Consider the following 21,340-nt stretch of genomic DNA (forward strand, 5'->3'; position numbering starts at 1 on the left):
TTCTTGACGTGTTTGGTGATTTTCATGGCAAAATGAGATACATTTACATCAAAAGCAATGGGAATTTTCCAGACATCACTGCGCTAAATTGCAGTAATACACTTCTATTGTAGAAACTAGTAAGGCTCGTGGGGGAATATGTGTAAGACATAGTGACCACACTGAATGTGCTTTCAGCACTCCTTTACTTTCCACAGTACTTACCCTGAATGCCGACCTTTGACTTGGCATCATCAGTGCCAATATCACAGGTATAGAAACCTGCATCTGACTTCTCGAGGTCATGGATAAGGGGACATAGGGTCTTCCCAGACTGTACCAGCTCATACTTGTTGCCAGAAGCGAGCACAACACCGTCCTTTTTCCACACTGGTTTGACCTTCTCTTTAGAGACTTCGCATTCCAATTTAATCACACCCCGCTCCTCACCAAAAACATCATCCAAGGACTTCATGAAGACAGCAGGCTTCTCTGCAATTAAACAGGCAAAACAGAACAACGTGATAGAGAAGTTGAGACATTTCCAGTTGCTTTCAGATTTTTAAATAGGGATCAATAAATCTTTACCAGTACTGACGACACCAAGATAGAACCTAAAGCGATTTCATGTCCGTTGACTGAATGCACTTTATGGAATTCTGAACTAATCAGGAGGAGAATACAGGGAACAGGAGGGACAGCCTGCATTGCCGTGGGTGGGACTGATATCATATGAAGTAATTGGGATGCAGCTCTTCTAAAGCTGGAGAGCTGGCATTGCCCTCACATGGAGCAGAGCTCATACAGCAGGCCTCAGGATTAAGAGGATGAGCTGCTGAACAATTTTGATTTTCCTGTTTTATTGACTCCTTTTATCTATCTTCTATTTCACACATCAGATGTTTATAATGGGGAAAAAACACCCACCAAATGCAAAAGAAAGGAGAAAAATGAAATCCTTCAAACTCTGGAGTGCATAGAGTAAAAGAGCTTAATTGCTGGGGAGATCAGATTAGAATCATAGTATCCTTAGAATTGGAAGAGACCCTTAAAGGCCATCTAGCCCAGCTCCCCTGCAATAAACAGGGACATTCACAGCTAGATCAGGTTACTCACAGCCTGGTCATTAGTCATCCCAGAGGCAAAACACACACTGAATGAGCTCTCCCTGCAGTCATAAATACTTGGATACAACAGCATTGACACTGCATGGCACTGAAGCAGTAAAAGAAACTGCTCTTGTAACTCTTCTTGTGTTAAGGAAAATGATGATAAAAAGCAATGGAATGCTATGGCAGGACACCAAAACCATCCTCCTTCGTTGATATCTGCTGCAATGGAACCTTCCACTGGAAGAAAGCCCCTGATGTCTTGTCACCCCAGAGAGGTGAGCTTTAGAAGCAGGACTGCTGCACAATAGAATGAACTGGGGCTCCTTAGCATCTCTTATATCCAGGAGGGGTGTGATCAGACCCACCTATCACCTTCAGGCACGTGCTTTCTGACACCTTGTCTGACTTCACTGTCACTGTGCCAGCATCCTCAGGCTTAACCTGCTTCATTGTCAGTTTGCAGCAATTGCCAACGTTCTTGATGTCATTGTAATTGTTGGTGTAAAGGAGGTTGTCATTCAGGAACCATTCCATGTCCTCGTCATCATGGGACAGCTCGCAGGAGAAGACAGCAGAGCTCTCTTCTTCAATTTCTACATCCTGCAAGTGCTTCGTTACTTCTACATTGCGGGCTGTGGGGAAACAAGGTGAACTGTTACCACTGTTACTATAAATCATACTGGGATGTGGTAGAATGGTTGGACTAGACGATCTTTGTGTAGTATTCTCAGTGAAGATTATACATTTATAAAGTTAGCAGGAGAGAACGGCAGAAATCAACCTCAAGAAAAGAAATCTGAGGTGAAATAGGACATGGAAGAGGCCACCCCCCCTGCTCTTACCTTCAGCTGTCAGCGTGGTTTCAGTCTCTGCAATTCCTGCCTTGCACTTGTACACACCAGCATCATCGGGCTTCAGCTTCAGAATCTTGAGCTCTGCTGAATGCTTATCCCTCTTGATCTTGTACTTCTCAGAGGGCACGATGGGTGTGTGGCCCTTGAACCATTTCACAACCTTTGGAGAAGGCCTGAAGTCACAGGACAGGATGACAGAATGACGTTCCAAAGCTGTCTTGTCCTCCAGCTTCCTGGTGATTTGTATATGGTAATCTGCAAAGCAGGGATGGAAGAGAAGAAAGGATGAGGACAATTGGAAGAAGAGGAAAGTCTCTTGCGTCTGCTCCATTTCAATTAATCTCATGTTCACAATGGTTTTTTGAACTATTATTGAATATTGAACTATTTGAACTAAAGATAAAAAAAACGATTGTCTATAGGGAATGCCATTGACTACATTTCTATAAAGTAATACTGTATATTATCTACCAAATGCAAGGTCCAGCTCTTGTTCTGTGCTTATTAAATTGCTCCAAATTGTTGAGGCTTTTATTCAAATAAGAGAGAGTTAAAAATATAACAAGTACTTTAGGATGTGAATGGATAATCTTACGCTGGGGACAACAGCGGACAAAAAGCCTGGAAGTTTCTTTCAGATGAAATCAATGAGAAATGGCATCAAACTTATGTCCTACCAAACTTCAACTTGTCTAGTTCTGAAATACAATTAATTTCACCTGATTTGACCTCTTTGGTATAGCCAAGGACAAAACCTCAGCTCTGTAGATCTGAATAGTAAGCACATCACAGCTATTCAAACAGATCTTTTACTGAGATGCAGCTGTCTCATTTAGTGTCCAACGACTTTGAACTGGAAATGGAGCAGACCCTCCAGACACACACACAATATTTCAAAGACCCCAGTGAAGGAAGGCTGTACGTTAATTAATTCTTCATCTTCATGATGTAAACCAAGCCAGGATATGTTACCTCTGACGAGCAGAGTTGCTGTGGATTTTGATTTGCCAATTGAGAACTGAATGGTGCCTGTCATATCAGTGGTGGTTTTCAGTATGGTCAGCTGGAGGATGGTGCCTTCTTGCTGCATAATCAAGTTTCTGCCAGCCTGTAAGACTTCCCCACGTAGATACCACTTGGGAGGTTTCACAGAAGGAATGGATATCTCGCATTCAAATTTGGCTTCTTCAGGCTCAGTCACATCCTCATCACACAGCTCCTTTACTAGATTAATGGATTGCTCTTTAAGAAGGATGGAACAAGAGAAAGCAGAGATTTAGAAGGAATGTAAAATACCCTTACATTATCACCCTACTTACTCACGTCAGCATTACTGCAAAAGAACACTACACCTATCAGCACAAAATGCCTTAAAACGTCATTAAAAATAATAGAAAGAAAGGAATGTTGTTAAGAAGTCAGACAATAAGACTGACAACCTGAAGAGAGCCCAGATCTTCTGATTCCCAGTCCAACATCCAAATCAAACCATGACCTTCCCATACCGCTATCAAAATCCTCGCATTACGAAATGGAATACAGGTTCAATGAAACACGGACGTTGATAATTATTTTGGATAAATACAGCAACTTAGCTCTGAACAACAAGTTTTCTCCTAGTAAAGGTCTCTGTAGGTCCAATGTAATAACTCTACTTAGGAGAAATTCATTTTCCAGGATTTTCTTGCCCTTATAATTGTAACAGTGGCAAAGGTGGGGACTGAACTCTTGAGTAGTGTGCTAACTCAAATGTCTCCCTTTTCTTTATCACACTTAACATCATATATATACCTAGCATTGTATATATTAAAAAAAAAACAAACCCTGTGCTCTTTTCAAACATACAGAGAAAATGAAGAAAAAGTCAAGCTATGTTTTTATCCCTCAACGTTCAAACACAAATCTGAAGTCTAGAGGTAGAAAATCCACCACCTAAGAAAATAATCTGTTTTACTTAGCAAAAGTAAATTCCAAAAGAGAAGCTGCATATTTTGTGGGCAGAAAGGTAGGTAGGTAGGAGTTTTAATTTCTGTGAAAGGTTCTGGTGGTGTTTAACCTCCTTGACATTAAAGCAAAAGTTGTTGGCTGGTTTATAACATAAGATAATTTAAGCAAAATCGTCATCAGAAGCATAAGTACCTTTCACTGTAAGATGGGCACTTTTTCTGCTACAGATTTCATTTCTGCTGCATCCTTGACTTGGACACGTGTATAAGTCAGCGAGTAGGTCTTTCCTGAAGCAGAGAACCACAGAGTCACTAAGGCTGGAAAAGACCACTAAGGTCATCTAGTCCAACCTCCAACTCATCCCTACCAAACTGTGCTCTTGAGAGCAAACCCACAACTACACTTGGCTTCCTTGAGCAAAGAGCTCTGAGGCACATGGCCAGGCTGAGCATCATCCATCTGGTTTCACAGCATCACTGCCTGTTCTCTCATGTCAATGAAACCACCCATTCCCCCACATCCACATCCCCACCAAAGCGGAATCTAAACATGGCTTCTACAAGGACTGACCGAATGCGGCCACCGTCACCATTAAAGTACCTGAGACAGAAGGATCACACTCACTGTCAGACAAAACCTCTTTGGAGAGGTGAACTGACTGCCCTGGTCACCCCCACTTTGGAAAGAACTGCACTCATTTCCTACCTGCTCCTGGCAGTGTGGGATGGTGGGATAGCATCACACTTCCCACACTAAGCTTCCCACCTGTCACTTGTTCCACCCTAACCTCAGTCCCAAAACAAAAGGGGAACTCCCTTCTGAACAATCTTCACTTCATTTCAGATGTCTTATATGCTTGATCTCCAACCCACCCCCCACTCAGGAGAAAAATCCCCCTCTTACACCCTACCATCTTGCCGCATTCTGATGTTGTCATCAGCCTTCAGCTTGTCCTCTTTGTACCACTGGCTCTGAACCTCATCGAGTGAAATCTCACAGACAAAAGATGCACTCCCATATTCATTCACTTCCACATCTTCCAGTGCTTTAACAATCTTGATATCTCCAGCTGTGAAGCACTAGAGATATATTTGTCAGGGTATTTCCAGAACTGAGTGCAGCATCTTTTCCTTACACATATTTGCATAGAAAATAAGTAGGATTTTGTTTTATTCTAAACCATCATCCATTCCTGAGTCTTTTCTGTCTTCAACACAGTCAATGCATTATTGCCCTTGAACTTAAAGACAGACTTACTAGCTACAACGGAGCTCCCTGCAAACAGTCTTCATGGAAACCAGAATCTAATTTATTCTAAAACCTTCCAAGCAAAATTAAGGGTAGAAAAACAATAGAACTGACTGAATCTTTAAGGTCATTTAGTTCCAATGCCCCTGCTATAGGCAGGGACACCTCCCTCCAGACCAACTCTTCTCCTCAGGGTCAAGGCTTCTCTCAAATCATTCTCCTCTAAGCCTGTGCCTGTGCTTGGGATTGCCCTGACCCAGGTGCAGGGCCTTGTACTTGGCCACACTCAAGTTCATGAGGCTGCCAAGGGCCCACCTCTCCAGCCTGTCCAGGTCCCTCTGGGTAGCATCCCTTCCCTCTAGCACATCAACAGCACCGCTCAGCTTGGTGTCATCTGCAAACTTGCTGAGGCTGCATTTGATTCCACTGGCCATGTTGCCTACAAAAATGTTAAAGAACACTGGTCCCAACACCACCCTCCACCTGGACACTCAGCTACTCACTGCAACTCTCTGAGTGTGACCATCCAGACAGTTCCCTATCCTGCAACTGGTCCATCCATCAAAACCATTTTTCTCCAGTTCGGTGACCAGGATGTCATGCAGGACAGGATCAAATGCTCTGCACAAGTCCAAGTAGATGATGTCAGTTGCTCTCCCATTATCCACTGATGCTGTTACTCCATCATGAAAGGCCACCAAGTTTGTCAGGCATGGCTTGAATTTGAGGAAGCCATATTGGTTACCACCAATCACCTCATCTTTATTTTCCAAACTATGCCAAGGAGAACTAGACAGAACTCTACAATGTCGTGTCACTACAAACCTGTCTGAACCATTGGCTTCTCTGCATGCTCATCACTAGTCTCTCCTTAGCTTGTGTGCCCACAATGTATGGGGAATGTCAGCCACAAATCTTACCTAGGGGACATCTTTGCTTCAAAATCCCTTGAACATCACACAATCCCTTTTAACTCTCCAGGTCTGCACTTATTTATGTCAGAATCAGACCATATTTCTGTGCTGCTATTTCCCTTTCCTTCTGAAGGGCCTGGATACAACTTGGATTAACCTCAGGAGCAGAGTTCCTGCATAAAACAGCCAGGACTGAAACAGCAAACCAACCTGGTTGCAGACTGAGAGAGAAAATGAGAGTTCACCACTTGTGAATAATGAGACTTCTCTTATTTCCCTGGGAAGTAATGCTCACTTTTTTACTTTGACGGAGCTCCTTCCCATCCTAGAAGGGAAAATATCAAAGTCAGATCTCCATTAGTCCTTCCATCTCTGCACTGAGCAAATGCAGCCTTCAGATCAATGCTTAATTCACCCACTCCCCTAGAATTAATGGAACTGTGCTTACTGGAACATATGCTGAAGCTTAAGCACAGTGCAGTGTTTTCAACATGTAGGAATGGCTATAGAACATGCAGAAATTCTGGCTGACCTATGACAGCTTAAAGCACTGCGGAGGACTGTTAACAAGCCCGTTTGGACATCACCTTGAATAAATGACGTTATCCTCAAGTAAGGGAAGGAACAGCTGAGCACCGGGGAGGTGCACAAAGGGCCAGAGCAAACTCTCACACTGTCAGGTGCAAAGAAAACTGAGATTTAACCCAAAAACCCAGTTCACAACAAGGCTACAAAATCCTGGCTGAGAATTTCTGTGTTAGAGTTGAAGCTCAAGACTGTGCTCCAACCAACAATATTTTGTGCAGCAAGACCTCAGGAGTTCACAAGAAACCCAAAACAAACTTCCATTTCAACTTGATAAATGAACTCAGGACATAATAACAAAGAGTGCTGATCTGGGCAAGTAAAAGAGCATAAAGAGAAGAGGGCAGTGCAAAAGCTATCAAGCAAAAGCTCAGACTCGCATCCCTTGGAAGTGAAATTAAAGCCTCTCATTCATTTCCAGAGAAGTCAGAAAGGAAAATACCATTACATGCCATACCTTGAACCACTTGACGTCCACGTTGAGCCTGGACAGCTGACACTCACCTCTTTCAGCACCTTCTCCTGGTTTATAAACACAGGTTTTGGCTCTGAGGGAAAAAAAGAAAAAGTATTGACTGAGGGACTGAAATGAGACCATCTTGCAGCTTTGTATGCACAGGTTGGAACAGGTTTAGGTTACCACTTGTGCCCAAACTAATAGCCTTCACTAGAGAATATCAGCTATTCTGTTGAAACAAAGTGTCAAATCTAGGCAAGAAAGAACCTAGGAACTGAAGGAACCAAGAGGGTCCTTGAACACCAGTCCCATGGTTGCAAGTCACTATGCAAACATATTGAACCCAAAAGAACATCTGACCTGCAGGCAACCAAAACCTGAGTTCCTTTTACTTAAGACCCACTGTGAAACATCAAAACACATAAACATGTGATAGTTACCCCTGGGCAGCCTGTGCCAGTTAATTCTGGGGGCAGACCTGCCATTATGAAATATTATGCTAACATGACAAAGAGAGAGAAGAAAAGCAAAATTAAGACTAGCTGACAAGCCTTGGCAGGAAGTTCTTTTCTCCATAAATTTAGTCCCATTATTCAATTCTGTTTGGAGCTGTCTCCATGCCTCTCTGGAGTTTGGTCTTTGAGAAGAAGCAATTAAGTAAGCTCTCCAGTGTCAAAGTGCATACACTACTCTAGGGATTTGTTTTTTCTCCATGGATCAACAAGTGTGACAAGCCAGCAGAATATGATGAAGAGCCTCATGCATACTCAGTGTAAAAAAGAAAAAGGCAATTGTTGCTGGGAAGAAGGTTCATTTGCATTTGTGTCATCTGCAGAGGGTACTGCAGAAATGGAAAGTCTTCCACTGGAGCAAACAAAGGGCTCTCATTTATTGCAATCAAGGCCAAGCGTGTGGATCTCAGAGATCAGACCTACACCCTGAAGCAAAACAGACTTTCCCTGCGTGGGAAAGTTCAGTTTCTCTCTACATCTGTGTAAGAAAAAGCCCACCATGGAATGACAGCTAAGTAAACATCCCTGTGACTCTTCACAGGTCTCTTCTACGTTTGGGATCACTGCTACAAAAAGAGCTGTTGACATCATCTCTCATGGCCACCCTGACAGAAGAGCAGGAAGGCTGGGATGTTCTTTTTCCTATCTTTCCCTTGACTTCCTCTATATCTTAGGGACGAATCACAGGACAGAACACAGAAATCAAATGGCTCTACAAAGCAGATTGGCCAGTTCAAGTCAAAACAGCCACTGAAAACACCCCAGATGCTGTCTGACAACAGCTGGACTGTCGGGGAGTCAGGTGAATGCAGTCTGCTGGCCCTGGGCTGGAAGAGGACAGCCCAGACTGTCACATACCTTTCACTGAAAGCTGATAGAGCATTTTATCCCCCTCACAGATGCACTGATAACTTGCAGCATCATCCATTGAGTCATTGTGAATTTTCAGGGTGTGTCTCTTCCCCACAATGTGCAGTTCATATTTTTCACTGGCCTTGAGCTCCTTCCCATCCTTCATCCACTCCACAGTAGCGCCTGTGTCTGAAAGCTCAGCCTGCAGTTTGGCTTCCTCACGCAGCGGAGCAGAGATCTTTTCTACATCTTTGCCCTTATTGGTAAATCTCACTGCAGCACCTGTCAGGAGCAAAGGCCTCGTTATTTCAATTGATATCAGGCTAACGTGGTCAATGTTTGCTGCAACATCTCTGAAAAAGTATCACCTTTTGTTCCTGCACTCATCACTGTGTCAGTGCTGAGCAATTCAAGATATTTCATTTGGTCTTCTTGCAGGATTTAGTAAGTAAAAATCAACCAAACATCTCCTTCTACTGATTAAGAATGCTCTAAACATGCTTCTGCAGAGGTTTCCACCCAATGACAAACAGCTCCTCCCATCATGAATGTTTATTTGTTCTATTTGGTCACGCAAATCTGATTGAAAGAGTTATTATTGGAATGATTGCTCCCCTACTTCTAAACTATTCCAGTGCAATCAGAAAGGCTGTCTGAACCTGGAGCTGAAAGTACTGCTCCATGGTGATGCAGTGGTAAACCTGCTGACTGAATGCACTGGCCAAGAGCTGTGAACTGCAGACATTCATCAGCTGGCATGAAGCAATCTGGTTCAGATACCAAGCAGCTGGGTAGATTGGCTTACCCTACACTCAGTGCTATCATGTTTAGGTCATTACCAGGACTCACGTCAGTCCATGGGATGCAATTTCAGGTATTTGGTACAGTCAGTGAATGCCTGCAGCCCCAGTTCTAATCATCAGATCACAGCAACTATGCATTGACTGTAAGAGGAAAGGAGAAGGATCAAAGCAAATACCTCTCACTCTCATCTTGGTGCTGACATCAACATTTTTGGCAACAAATTTCACTTCTGCTCCATCATCGTTCTTGGTGACGTTCTTTATGATTAGGCTGTGAGTAGTTTGGGTTCTCTTGATGATGCAGGTCTCACTTTCCTGTAAGACTTTACCATTGAGGTACCAAGTGCCGCAACACGTTGTTGTAAGGTCAATAGTAAACATGGCATCCCCTCCAGGTACAGCTTCACCAGTTGTTAGGGGGGATTTCACAGCCAGGACTGGGTCTGAGGAAGAACAACATGTTTGTCTTAATGCTCTTTAGATGCAAGTCTGGTATCTCATTTAGAGATGGAAGATTAAATCATAGGTACATTTCTACTTCTCCCTTTGCATGAGTGCTGGAAGAAGCACTTCTGTGCTTAAGGTCTGTTACAGAAAGTTCTGCCTCTTGCACATGTGAGATATCAAAAGATAAGGATATTCATCTCTCTGTCACAGAAACATAACTTGTATCACTTTAGTGGTAGCTGGAGGTTGATATGAGATAGGAGAACTAGGAATAAAGGAAAGCCTTTGGTGTGTTAATGCACTACTATCCTTAAAGTCAAAGGAAACATCTTTAGGGAGCCAACACAGCTGCTCAGCACACACTGACCCATTTCCATTGGGGTTTTTGTTCTTACCAAGGTGCACGCTCCCTGGGAATTCCAGAGACGGGCTCTGTCCATGCGCATTGACTGCAGACACTCGGAACTGATCATCAGCCTCTTCAGACAGATTGCTCACCGTGAACTCTGGGACGGGGACATGAGACTCGTGGCACCTCACCCACGTGAAGCCAGTTAGTTTATTGGGTTCCACATGTAGCCATGGATTGGAATGGGGAGGTGCATCTTCGGAGGGGACCATGCCAGCGTCACTGAGGTTTCTGTTTTATTTTTCACCACGGGGTCAGCTGGGGGCTGGGTGGGAGGTTTTCTGGGAGCTGAGCAGAAATAAATACAGAAATATTAGCATAAGGTCATTTAGGCTGGAAAAGACCTTCAAGATCAGCAGACTCAACTTTCAGCATGACCTACTGAGTCCCACCATTAACTACTGTGCTTCCTGAGGACATACATGACAAGCTTATCCCTGTAGGTATTTGCATAGTGAATATATTCACCCTCTGGTTGCTTTGGAACATTTTACAGGTTAAAATCCCATCAGACTTTTTCACTGTGTGCAGCCACTGATACAGGCAGGAGGCTGGGAATTACCTGATGGGCTCTAGTTACAGACTACTGACACAGTAAAGGATTGATTTCATTTCATTTTGGCCATCAGAAAGTTTGGTGTCTGGTTTCAGTCACCCATCTAGACTCCAATTATAATCATATGGAGAACAGCACATTCAGGAGAACTCATCTCAATAAACCTGAATGAAATCACAGAATCATAGGATCATGGGAGGGCTTGGGTTGGAAGAAACCTTCAAGATCATTAAGTGCTAGATGCCAAAGGTCCCACTAACACAGTATTAAGCCAAAAGCTAGATGCTGGAATCAGATCTCCTGACCTTACCATCAGAAACTGAGATGTCATATTTTGCTCAGAGGTGCCTGCTTGTAGGAGGGACAGCTTCCGAGCTTTTTCTGCTCCAGGAACCAGCTCGAGCTTCAGAATTTAAACAGCAGTCAGAAATTAAACTGAGCTTTGTCACCTCCATCAAATAGAAGGAGTGGTTGGGTGGTACAGCTTTCCAAATCGCTTAGAAACTGTCACAACAATCAGATGCCTACCTTTTCTTTTTTAACTTGTTAATACATAGAGCTTAATAGCATCAGAATGCCCCAAGCACTTCAGACAACAGGACAGCTGTAAACCCTTCTTTAAGGATTCCTTTGTTTAACCACTGAGTAACTGTAATTCAGTGGTGCTGGTAGGAGAAGGGAAGTCCTAATCTTCCCAGATGGTGAACAGAGTTGATGTTCACATGCAGACTGGTGCTGCAGCAGAGCCAGAAACCACTCATTTGGGAAACACAGCACCAAGAAAATAATGGGAATAGCTTCATAAAATCAGGAGCTTCACTCAAATTTCATGTCAGATCTATAATTCTTCCTATTTTCAGGAAGAAATGATTTCCCTTTTTCTTGTAGTTTTATTTTCTTTTCCTTTCCAGCAAGCAGCTTTGTAGCTTACAAATTGTTTTCTAATCACCTCCTGGTGTGGACAAATCACACAGGTCTGACTCCATGTTTTACATAGTTAGCATATTATATTTGTTCCACTATGGAACTGTACAGTCATAGAATGGCCTGGGTTGAAAAGGATCCCAAAAATCATCCAGTTCCAACCCCCTGCTATGTGCAGGGACGCCATCCACCAGACCAGGCTGCCCAGAGCCACATCCAGCCTGGCCTTGAATGCCTGCAGGGATGGGGCATCCACAGCCTCCTTGGGCAACCTGTTCCAGTGCGTCACCACCCTCTGAGTGAAAAACATCTTCCTAAGATCCAACCTGATCCACAACCCCTACACACCCTCAGAGCCCCCTAGAGCCCCTAGTCCTCCTATTGCCCACCACAGCCCCATATGCCCACTAGAGTCCCCCTCAACTCTCTTTACAGGCCCTGCACAGCTCTATATAACAGTCTTATAGAACTACCTCTAGTAGAAGCAATCTCCACACAGAGATCCTTTCCCAGCACACTGCGCCACGGGGGGAGCAAAACGGGGGGGGGGCACATACACACACAGCGCCGGGGGGGCCCGTAACCGACCCCCACCCATCCTTTAAAGGGGTGGGGGGTCCGTTTTAATGGGGGGGGGGGCGAGATCACCTTCACCCCCCACCCCCCCATCCCCACCCCATCCTTTAAAACGGGGGTGTCCATTTTGGTGTTGGGGGGCAGTGACAATCCGCCCCCCCACCCCATCGTTTAAAGGAGGGGGGGTCCGAGACCACCCCCCCCACCCCATCTTTTAAGGGGGGGGGTCAGGGGCTCATGGGGGGCAGCACATCGTGCACAACATTGTGGGGGGGGGGGGCTTTAAAAGGGGGGGGTTACAAAAAGCATAGCTCTCAACTATAGATGGGATTGGGGGGGGCTCAATCGATGGGGGGGGGCCCTTCATGCAGGGGGGGCACAGCGTAAGTCAGCGGCTTTGAGGGGGGGTGTTGGGGCTGTTTGGCCTTTGGGGGGGTTATTGTGTGCCCCACCCCCACCACCCCCACACACAATGGGGTGTTAATGTGGGGGGGGGGGGGGCTTAGATTAGTTGCGTTCCCTATAGCACTGCCCCCCCCCGTCATTAACCCCCCCGCTTTATCCTTACGGCTGAGCCCCCCCCCGACAGCGCCCCATTCATCTTGATGGGGGGGGGGGTTTGTCACACGACCCCGGCGCGGCTTACGGCACATCGTCGACCCCACCCCACCCCCCATAACCCCACCCGGGGGGGGAGGGGGCGATGTGGTGAGTGGGGGGGGGGTTCCGGAGGTGGGGGTGAGCAAAGCGCAATATGGGGGGGGGGGTCCTATAACTGGAGGGCAGCGGCTGCACAAAGAGCCCGCGGGGGTCGGAGAGCAGCACTTTGGCTGGGGGGGGTCCACGGGGTCCGGGGGTAATGCTGCCCCACCCCCTCCCCCACCCCCCACTGCCGACCCCCCCCCCACGTTGCCCCCCCGCCCCAACGTCAGCTCCTGCGGCAGCTCCTCGTCGCTCTCCTCCTCCTCTTCCTCGTCTGGGGGGTCAATATGTGGGGGGGGGGGGGGTCCCATCGGGCAGCGGCAGCTCCGCCGGCTCCGATTGGCTGAGCCGCAGTGCGCGGGAGCGGCTGTTGTGTGCCGGTCGGTGGAGGGGAGGCTCTTCATGGAGCTGCCCCGCAGCCAACAACAGCCTGAATGAGATCCTGGAGTCCCAGACGCTGGAGGATGAGCTGGGAAAGAGCAGAGGCTCCCCACAGAAGGGCAAATCACGTCTGATAACGTGAGTGTGGAGCACAGCCAGCCCCTTCCTCACATGTGTGGGGCTTCCATGTTCCTCTGTGCCCATTGCAATGTGCCACCCCAATCCTGCTGCCCAGCCAGGAGTGGATGGGATGAGCAGGTTGGGATGCACAGAGCAGTGCTCAGACATTGCTGGGACATTTGTGCACTGCTGTTGAGCTTCCCTTTGTGCAGCAGGGGAGAGGATGGAGGTTTACAGGTGGATGGTTGTTATTTCTATGGCATTGCACAGGTGGTAGAACCATGTCCATTCCCAAACTTATTCCAGGGCATGCGGGAATTTGTGCAGTTGTAGTTCCTGAATTGTGCTATTTAAAACCCTCCTGTAAATGGGGATGTTTTGTAATGCCTGCTGGGGCTGCAGGCAGCATTGCCTTCCTCCTTAGGGGGCAGGTTTAATCACAAGCCTCCCTATTTCCTATCACAAACGTCCTACAAACCATGTCTGGGCATTGCTGTCTCGGCCTGGATCTCAGCTCCTGAGACTGTCAGATGTGAAGCAGCAGCAGCTGGGACAGGGCTGGCTCTGTGTGCCCTCTCTGGGTCTGTGGGCACAGAGTGGGGCAGAGGGATGACTGTGAGAGGGAGGAATTGCCCAGCCACAAGAAAGAGGAAATCAGCTGAAAAGGGGAGATTTGAGAAGCACTGAGGCTGTGGCTGCTTTGACAGTAAGAAGAAACCAAGCTGTCACTGTGCAGATGGGAACTCCAGTAGGAGAGCTGTGGTGGCTTTACAGATGGCAGACAGCAGCTGGAGTGTAGAGCCAAGGGTAGGGGGGGGATCTTCCTCTTAGCAATGCCATGCAAAGAATGATGCAGACTCCTGCAGGGTCGGCTTTGCTGTGTGACCCTGGGTGGAAGCAGCTGGAAGGTCTCAGCCCTTCTGCATTATCCCAGGAGCTGGGGCAGTGCTCGGTCTCATCCCACCTCTGCTAATAGCAAATGCAGAATCCCTTATCTGAGTGCCCTTTTCTCTCATGTAGAGTCACCAACCCTGGGAAGTTCACAAAAAGTTTGGGTGTTGTGTTGAGGGATGTGATTTAACTGGGAAGTATTGGTGATGGTTGGACTGGATGATCATAAGATCATCCAGATCATAAGATCTGAGATCATAAGATCATAAGATCATCCAGGTCTTTTCCAACCTTGAAAATTCTATGGAGTTGTAGCAGATTGTGGGGGTGTAGGTGTGGTATATATATGTACACAGATGGGAATATCCGTATGGAAAAGATAGATCCATGTGTGTTCTGGGCTGCACTGAAAAAGGGGTGGCCAGCAGGAGAGGGAGGTGATTGTCCACTCCTGCTCAGCTCTTGTGAGGCCATATTTGCAGCACTGTGTCCAGGCCTGGGAAGGATGTGGAGCTGTTGGGGGGGGTCCAGAGGAGGGCCACTGTGATGATCAGAGGGCTGGAGCAGCTCTCCTATGAGGAAAGGTGGAGGGATCTGGGCTTGTTTAGCCTGGAGAATGGAAGGCTGTGGGGAGACCTCATTGTGGCCTTTGAGTACTTGAAGGGAGCGTATAAACAGGAGGGGGAATGGCTGTTTATGAGGGTGGATAATGATAGGACAAGGGGGAATGGTTTAAAACTGAGACTGGGGAGGTATAGGTTGGATCTTAGGTAGATGTTTTTTGTTCAGAGGGTGGTGACACACTGGAACAGGTTGCCCAAGGAGGCTGTGGATGCCCCATTCAAGGCCTGCAGGCATTCAAGGCCAGGTTGGATGGGCTCTGTCCATGCGCATTGACTGCAGACACTTGGAACTGATCATCAGCCTCTGCAGACAGATTTACAGCCCCTGCACAGCTCTATAGAACAGTCTTATAGAACTACCTCTAGTAGAAGCAATCTCCACACAGAGATCTTTTCCCAGCGCCCCTTTGTGACATCATAATGCCCCTTTGTGACATCATAACACCCTTTGTGACATCATAATGCACCTTTCTGATGTCATAATGCCCCTTTCTGACGTCATAATGACCCATTGTGATGTCTTAATGCCCCTTTGTGACGTCATAATGCCCTTTGTGATGTCATAATGCCATTTGAGACGTCATAAGGCTCCTTTGTTTTCATAATGCCTCTTTGTGACGTGATAATGCCTCTTTGTGACGTCATAATGCCCTTTGTGACGTCTTAATTCCCCTTTGTGATGTCTTAATGCTCTTTTGTGATGTCACAATACCCCTTTGTGATGTCATAACACCCCTTTGTGACATCATAATGCCCCTTTCAGACGTCATAATGACCCTTTTTGACGTCATAATTCCCCTTTGTGATGTCATAATGCTTCTTTGTGGTGTCATAACGCCCTTTGTGACGTCATAATGCCCTTTGAGACGTCATAATGCTCCTTTGTGATGTCATAATGCTCCTTTGTGATTCATAATGCCCTTTGTGATGTCATAATGCCCTTTCTGACGTCATAATGCCCCTTTGTGGTGTCATAATGCTTCTTTGTGAGGTATCTGTGGTGCCATTGATAATGAAGTGTGATGAACTGGAAGGCTTTCAGTAGAACTGCAGCCCTAACATAAACAATGACTTGAACTCTGGAATTCTGTGTAAAATCATTAGCTAGCTTGTGGTCCGGGTCTTCAAACCAAAGGCTGTGAGGTGCTGCTCTTGTTGACGCAGGCTGTGAAAGATGACTTGAGCTCTAAGAGTAATTTCCCTTCTGCTCTTTATATGAACGTCAAATCCACAATTAGAATATTAAGAAGATAATATAAAATTTTGTGCTGCTGGACTGAGGACTTCCATTAGCTGTTAGCCATAGTTTGGAACTTGCAAAGCAATCATATTGGAGCCTTGCTGGGCAACCTGCTCCAGTGTCTCACCACACCCACAGTAAAGCATTTCTTCCTAATATCCAATCCTAATCTACCTTCTTCCCATGTAAAGCCATTTCCCCTCATTCTGTTGCTACCTGCCCTTATGAAAAGTCCCTCCCCAGCCCTCTTCAGATACTGGAAGGCCACTCTAAGGTCTCCTTGGAGTCTTCTCCAGGCTGAAGAGCCCCATCTCTCTCAGCCTGTGCACATAGTAGAGGTGCTTTCAGCCCTCTCTGATCACCTTCATGGCCCTCCTCTGGACCTGCCTGAACATCTCCAAGTCCTTCTTGTGTTGAGGGCTCCAGAACTGCGTGCAGTGCTCCAGATGGGGTTTCAATGAGAGGAGTGTGGAGGGGCAGCACCACCTCCCTCGACCTGCTGGTCATGCTTCTGTGCTTTAAGCTTATGCTTTAAGGTCCTATATGCTTTAAGGTTTAGATAGTGCAGTCGCCTCACCTCTTCAGGTTTATCTGTGAAGGTCCCTTCCAAGTGAACCGTGCTGATCCAGACAGTTCGGATTGCTCATTAAAGTGTTTTAGTAAGTTGGGCTGGTCCTACGAAGCAGTATGACTGCAGTAAGCAGTGTACATGGTGCGCTGTGAGTACTGCACACATTCCTCTTGGCAGCTTGTGGAACAGAAACTGTGCATTGTTTGGATTGTGTAAGTATTCCTGTTGGTCTCTTGTGATGCTTACCTTCTTAGAGCACCTTTCCTCGTTTGGCTCTACATATTTTGGTACCTTACTTGTTCTGTTTGGCTTAGCAGGGAAAGTCTTCTTCTGAAGCATCCTCAGTCTTGGTCTGGGCAGCATACTTAGAAATGACATGGACGTTACATGAGTGGGTGGTCAAAGGGGGGAAGAACTCACCTTTCTGATCTGTTTCCTTTTAGAACACAGTCCTGGAGAGGATTTGCTTTCCTTGTTTCCTGGAGACTTGGATTCTTAGATGGTTTTGACTGCAGCTATTTCTGATGTTAATTCCTTTTTCTGTACTTTAGTAGCCAAGTGCAAGTGGAGTGCTTTGGGAATTGTCTGAAGTTGCCAGGTTGCGTGTGATCACATATGTAACGTGGAGTTATGTGTGGTGCCAGTGATAATTAAGTGTGATGAACTTGAAGGCTTTCAGTACAATTTCAGCCCTAATGTAAACAGTGACTTGAACTCTGGAATTCTGTGTAAAATCATTAGCTAGCTTGTGGTCCAGGTCTTGAAACCAAAGGCTATGAGGTGCTGCTCTTGTTGACGCAGGCTGTGAAAGATGACTTGAGCTCTAAGAGTAATTTCCCTTCTGCTCTTTATATGAACGTCATATCAACAATTAGAATATTAAGAACATAATATAAAAGTTGTTGCTGCTGGCCTGTGGACTTCCATTAGCTGTTAGCCATAGTTTGGAACTTGCAAACCAATCTTATTTAGACTTTAGTGGTGAAATCTTCTGATGAAATCTTCCTTCTAATTCTGCAAAAGAATCTCGGTGGAACATTTCTGTCTGAAAAGGCTCTGGCATATGAAGATGTGCCAGACTGCAGCCATGTGCCAGATGCGTTTGGATCCATGGAATTTTCTGATGTAGCTTCAGTGTTTGAAGAATCTCCACTCGATCTAAATACTCAGAAAACAAAGCAGGTGTGTGAAGATGTACAGCTAGTTTCTTACAGAAAAAATACAGCTCTTAATCTAGAAATCTGCTTCTCATTGTATCTAGTGCTTACTCCATATTTAAGTATCTAGTGGACCTTGACCAAAGGAAGATAAAGATAGAGCAAAGAAGTATGTTAAGCATAAATTTTGTTGCCTTCTACCTGTAGGCCATGGTTGGTTTGACGTGATCCCTAACTCCAGTGTTTGGTTTGCACAGAAACAGCAAGCAAGGGAACAAGTAAAGGAGTCAGTGAGGATTTTAAAACACAATGGGAAGCGATAAGGCACAGTTAATAAGATTCTGGAGTTAGGCTGGAGGTAGGCAGAGGTTGAAAGGTACCGAAAGAAATTCAATCTTACTGTGTTGGACAACAAAATCCACTGTGATATTATTCAAATTTTTAACTAAACCAAGTGATAATTCATATTTATGTTTAGATAAGCTGGTGAAGGTTAATCCTCAATGGAGAATTGAGATGAACAAATAAAAAAATGGTGTTTGACAGTCTATAAGAAACAAACTTATTCTAGGAGAGAATCAGAGTTTTCAACTGTTTTGTTCAATAGCCAAATAATGTATGATATTTTTATAAGCATTGTGTCTGACCTTCTCAGCTGTTAGAATTTCTTTGACAGTAACTTCTCCGGCTGTGATCAGAAAACCTTTTGTTCCGTCTCTGGCACCATTCGAGGCATGATACTCAACTGGGTGATATGGAATTCACACTGTCAACTCCAGTGACAAGAAAAGTGGCATCTAAGAAGCGTGCAAACACAGAGAATGTTGATGCAGAGTCAGTGTTAAGAAATGAGCTGCCCTTTGCATTTCCTGCTCCAAAGGCCTTCTTTTCGAAGAGCCAGACAGAGAAGCAAGTAGAAGGCATATCTTTTTAGGCGCCTACTTCCAAAGGTATGTTGTATCTAACAAATGGAAACCTAGAACATGTGTAGCTTAGGAATTTTTTACTTTTAATATGAATGCAGTACTTGTAGGTCCTAAAATTCTGAAAGGTTTCAGTGTGGGGTTTATTTGGTCACAGCACATACAGCTGCCATCCTGTACATCTGACAGTGCACTGCAAGCGGTTTAACCATATATCAGGGCATGGTACACGTCTGTTAATGATAGAAGTTCTCACAGTTTCACAAGGAGCATGCCTTGAGATGCATTCAGATAATGAGATAAGTGCTGTGTTCCTAAAACTAGCATGTGTCTCCACTCTCCATCGAGATTTAGTAGATAATTTCTTTAACAATTATGATGAGAGTTTTGTTTTGTTTTTATTTTTTTCTGGGCTATTATTTTGAGTGAAAGAAAAGGGTATGCTTTTATTTAAGCGAGCTTTTGATTGCATCATGCTTCTAAATTAAATGTAACCTACTGAATTCCTCATGATAGCATACGAGTACTTGCGTGTATCTGTTCTCCCTAATAGAGGGAGAAGAGACTCAGTGAACCTGGACAGTGTTACCCAGGGTTGTGAGAACAGCTAAATGATTGTTGAGAACTGGTCAACTCGTGAGCCTGAGACCTGGGATCCTCCATCCTAGGGTGGAACTTTACTGGAGCACGTGGGTGCCACAGCAACAAAAGGACTGTGTACAATAGACTGAGAGTTTGCTGAGTTTCTTGGTTTACAGAAAGCACAACTAACTCAGCAGCAAGTGACGTATTTGGGATAGGAGATGACAGCTGGACTTTGAACCTTAAGGACTGCCAAGAAAGAAGCCATCTGCTCAACCCCTGAGCTGCAAACTGCCAAGGAACTCCATACGTTGCCAGGAATGACAGGAGGGTGCCCACCATGGATACACAGCTACGGACTGATGGTAAACTTGAAACAGCTTGAAGTGAGTAAGGGATATCCAGGGTGCACTGGTGCTCAATATTCAAGAAGCCCATCAATCTACACTGGGCCAAAGGATACCAGTTTTAATATCTCATGCAGTGTTTACTGTATTGGAGGCAAAAGGGGGACATTGGCTTTCACCCCACAGAATCACAGAATCACAGAATTACCCGGGTTGGAAGGGACCTCAAGGATCATGTAGTTCCAACCCCCCTGCCTAGCAGGGCCACCAAACATACGCCTTTACTAGATCAGGTTGCCCAGGGCCCCGTCCAACCTGGTCTTGAACACCTCCAAGGACGGGGCATCCACAACCTCACTGGGCAGCCTGTTCCAGGACCTAACCACCCTTCTAGTAAAGAACTTTCCCCTAACATCCAACCTAAATCTTCCCTCCTTCAACTTAAAACCATTTCCCCTAGTCCTGCTATTATCAGCCCTTTCGAAGAGTTTACTCCCCTCCTGGGAGTAAGTTCCCTTCAGGTACTGAAAGGCTGCAATGAGGTCACCCCGCAACCTTCTCTTCTCCAGGCTGAACAAACCCAACTCCCTCAGCCTGTCCTCATAGGGGAGGTGCTCCAGCCCCCTGATCATCTTCCTGTCCCTCCTCTGGACCCTTTCCAAAATCTCCATATCTTTTTTGTACTGAGGGCTCCGCACCTGGACACAGTACTCCAGATGGGGCCTCACAAGAGCAGAGTAGAGAGGGACGATCACCTCCCTATCCCTGCTGACCACCCCTCTCCTGATGGAGCCCAGGATCCCATTTGCTTTCCGGGCTGCCAGAGCGCACTGCTGGCTCATGTTAAGTTTCTCATCTATCAGGACCCCTAGGTCTTTTTCAGCCGAGCTGCTCTCAAGGACAACTCCTCCCAGCCTGTACAGGTGCCTGGGGTTCTTCCGGCCCAAGTGCAAAACCTTGCACTTTGCTGTGTTGAACCTCATTAGGTTCACCCGAGCCCAGCTTTCCAGCCTGTCAAGGTCCCTCTGAATGGCATCTGTTCACCCCAAAGATTCCCGAAATACCAGGCCATCCTGGTAGAGCAGGGTGATATAGAAATAATTGTAACTACTATTGCCAACCCAGTATCTTTCCTTAGCGGAACTCCCCTGGTGGAGAACCAGGATGACATCACTGCTTTGAAACAACTGATGCTGCACATTACATCCAGTCGGTTGGAGCTGAAGGACGAACCCTTAGAAGATGCAGAAGACGCCTGATTTACCAGCAGCTGCAGTTTTGTGAGACAAGGAGGCTTTAAGGCAGGACATGCAGTAACTGCTACTGAGCAGGGAATGGAAGCACAACCATCAGCCATGGGGACTACCCCTCAGAAGGCTGAAATAACTGCCTTGACGAGAGCCTTAATGATATGGACAGATGCTAACTATGTGTTTGGGGTGTCACACGCTCATAGTACCATCTGAAAAGAGCAAGGATTGCTCACACACAAGGAAAAGAGCATGATGTAAATGTACCTATGTTGTATGGCACAGTTCTCTATCCAGGCCCAAGTCTGTGTGGGTGTCTCCTCTATCCACAAAGCTGCTCACACTGCAGGAGGCACAGGCTGAGAGGAGAGGCCAGAG

The 21,340-nt window shown here is 45.9% G+C and overlaps 2 protein-coding genes across 5 annotated transcripts; both read right to left on the reverse strand.

Moving 5' to 3' along the window:
* Positions 1 to 204: 204 nt before the first annotated feature.
* Positions 205 to 1,820, reverse strand: LOC146751652 (immunoglobulin superfamily member 22-like; the record flags this gene model as incomplete). The annotated part of the gene is made up of 2 exons (XM_085533885.1): positions 1,457 to 1,820; positions 205 to 471 (listed from the first exon to the last, which is right to left on the reverse strand). Coding segments are annotated over exons 1-2 (580 nt in total), but the record flags the coding sequence as incomplete, so codon positions are not given.
* Positions 1,821 to 1,939: 119 nt separating this feature from the next.
* LOC146751653 (myosin-binding protein C, cardiac-type-like) lies at positions 1,940 to 8,658 on the reverse strand. Of its 4 annotated transcripts, XM_085533882.1 has the most exons (7): positions 8,467 to 8,658; positions 7,097 to 7,187; positions 6,265 to 6,379; positions 4,803 to 4,971; positions 4,085 to 4,179; positions 2,918 to 3,187; positions 1,940 to 2,200 (listed from the first exon to the last, which is right to left on the reverse strand). In XM_085533882.1, the coding sequence occupies exons 1-3, from the start codon at positions 8,624 to 8,626 to the stop codon at positions 6,346 to 6,348; spliced, it is 285 nt and encodes a 94-aa protein (XP_085390008.1). In that variant the 5' UTR covers positions 8,627 to 8,658; the 3' UTR covers positions 1,940 to 2,200; positions 2,918 to 3,187; positions 4,085 to 4,179; positions 4,803 to 4,971; positions 6,265 to 6,345. The 4 variants fall into 4 exon arrangements, with proteins under 4 accessions (XP_085390008.1, XP_085390007.1, XP_085390006.1 ...); XM_085533881.1 differs by lacking the exon at positions 6,265 to 6,379; XM_085533880.1 differs by lacking the exons at positions 6,265 to 6,379; positions 8,467 to 8,658 and having other exon boundaries at positions 7,097 to 7,746.
* Between the last annotated feature and the right edge of the window lie 12,682 nt (positions 8,659 to 21,340).

This window comes from Coturnix japonica, unplaced genomic scaffold (assembly GCF_054131305.1).
Source record: "Coturnix japonica strain WE unplaced genomic scaffold, WE-NBRP24 Scf069, whole genome shotgun sequence".
NCBI classification, from domain to species: Eukaryota; Metazoa; Chordata; class Aves; order Galliformes; family Phasianidae; genus Coturnix; species Coturnix japonica.

Coding starts and splice junctions, on each gene's coding strand:
- LOC146751653 (XM_085533880.1), bottom strand. CDS start 7,237: ATGGTCTCATTTCAGTCCCTCAGTCAATACTTTTTCTTTTTTTCCCTC. Junction 4,972..7,096: donor TGGACGTCAAGTGGTTCAAG/GTATGGCATGTA, acceptor ATATATCTCTAG/TGCTTCACAGCTGGAGATAT. Junction 4,180..4,802: donor CATCAGAATGCGGCAAGATG/GTAGGGTGTAAG, acceptor TCTCTGCTTCAG/GAAAGACCTACTCGCTGACT.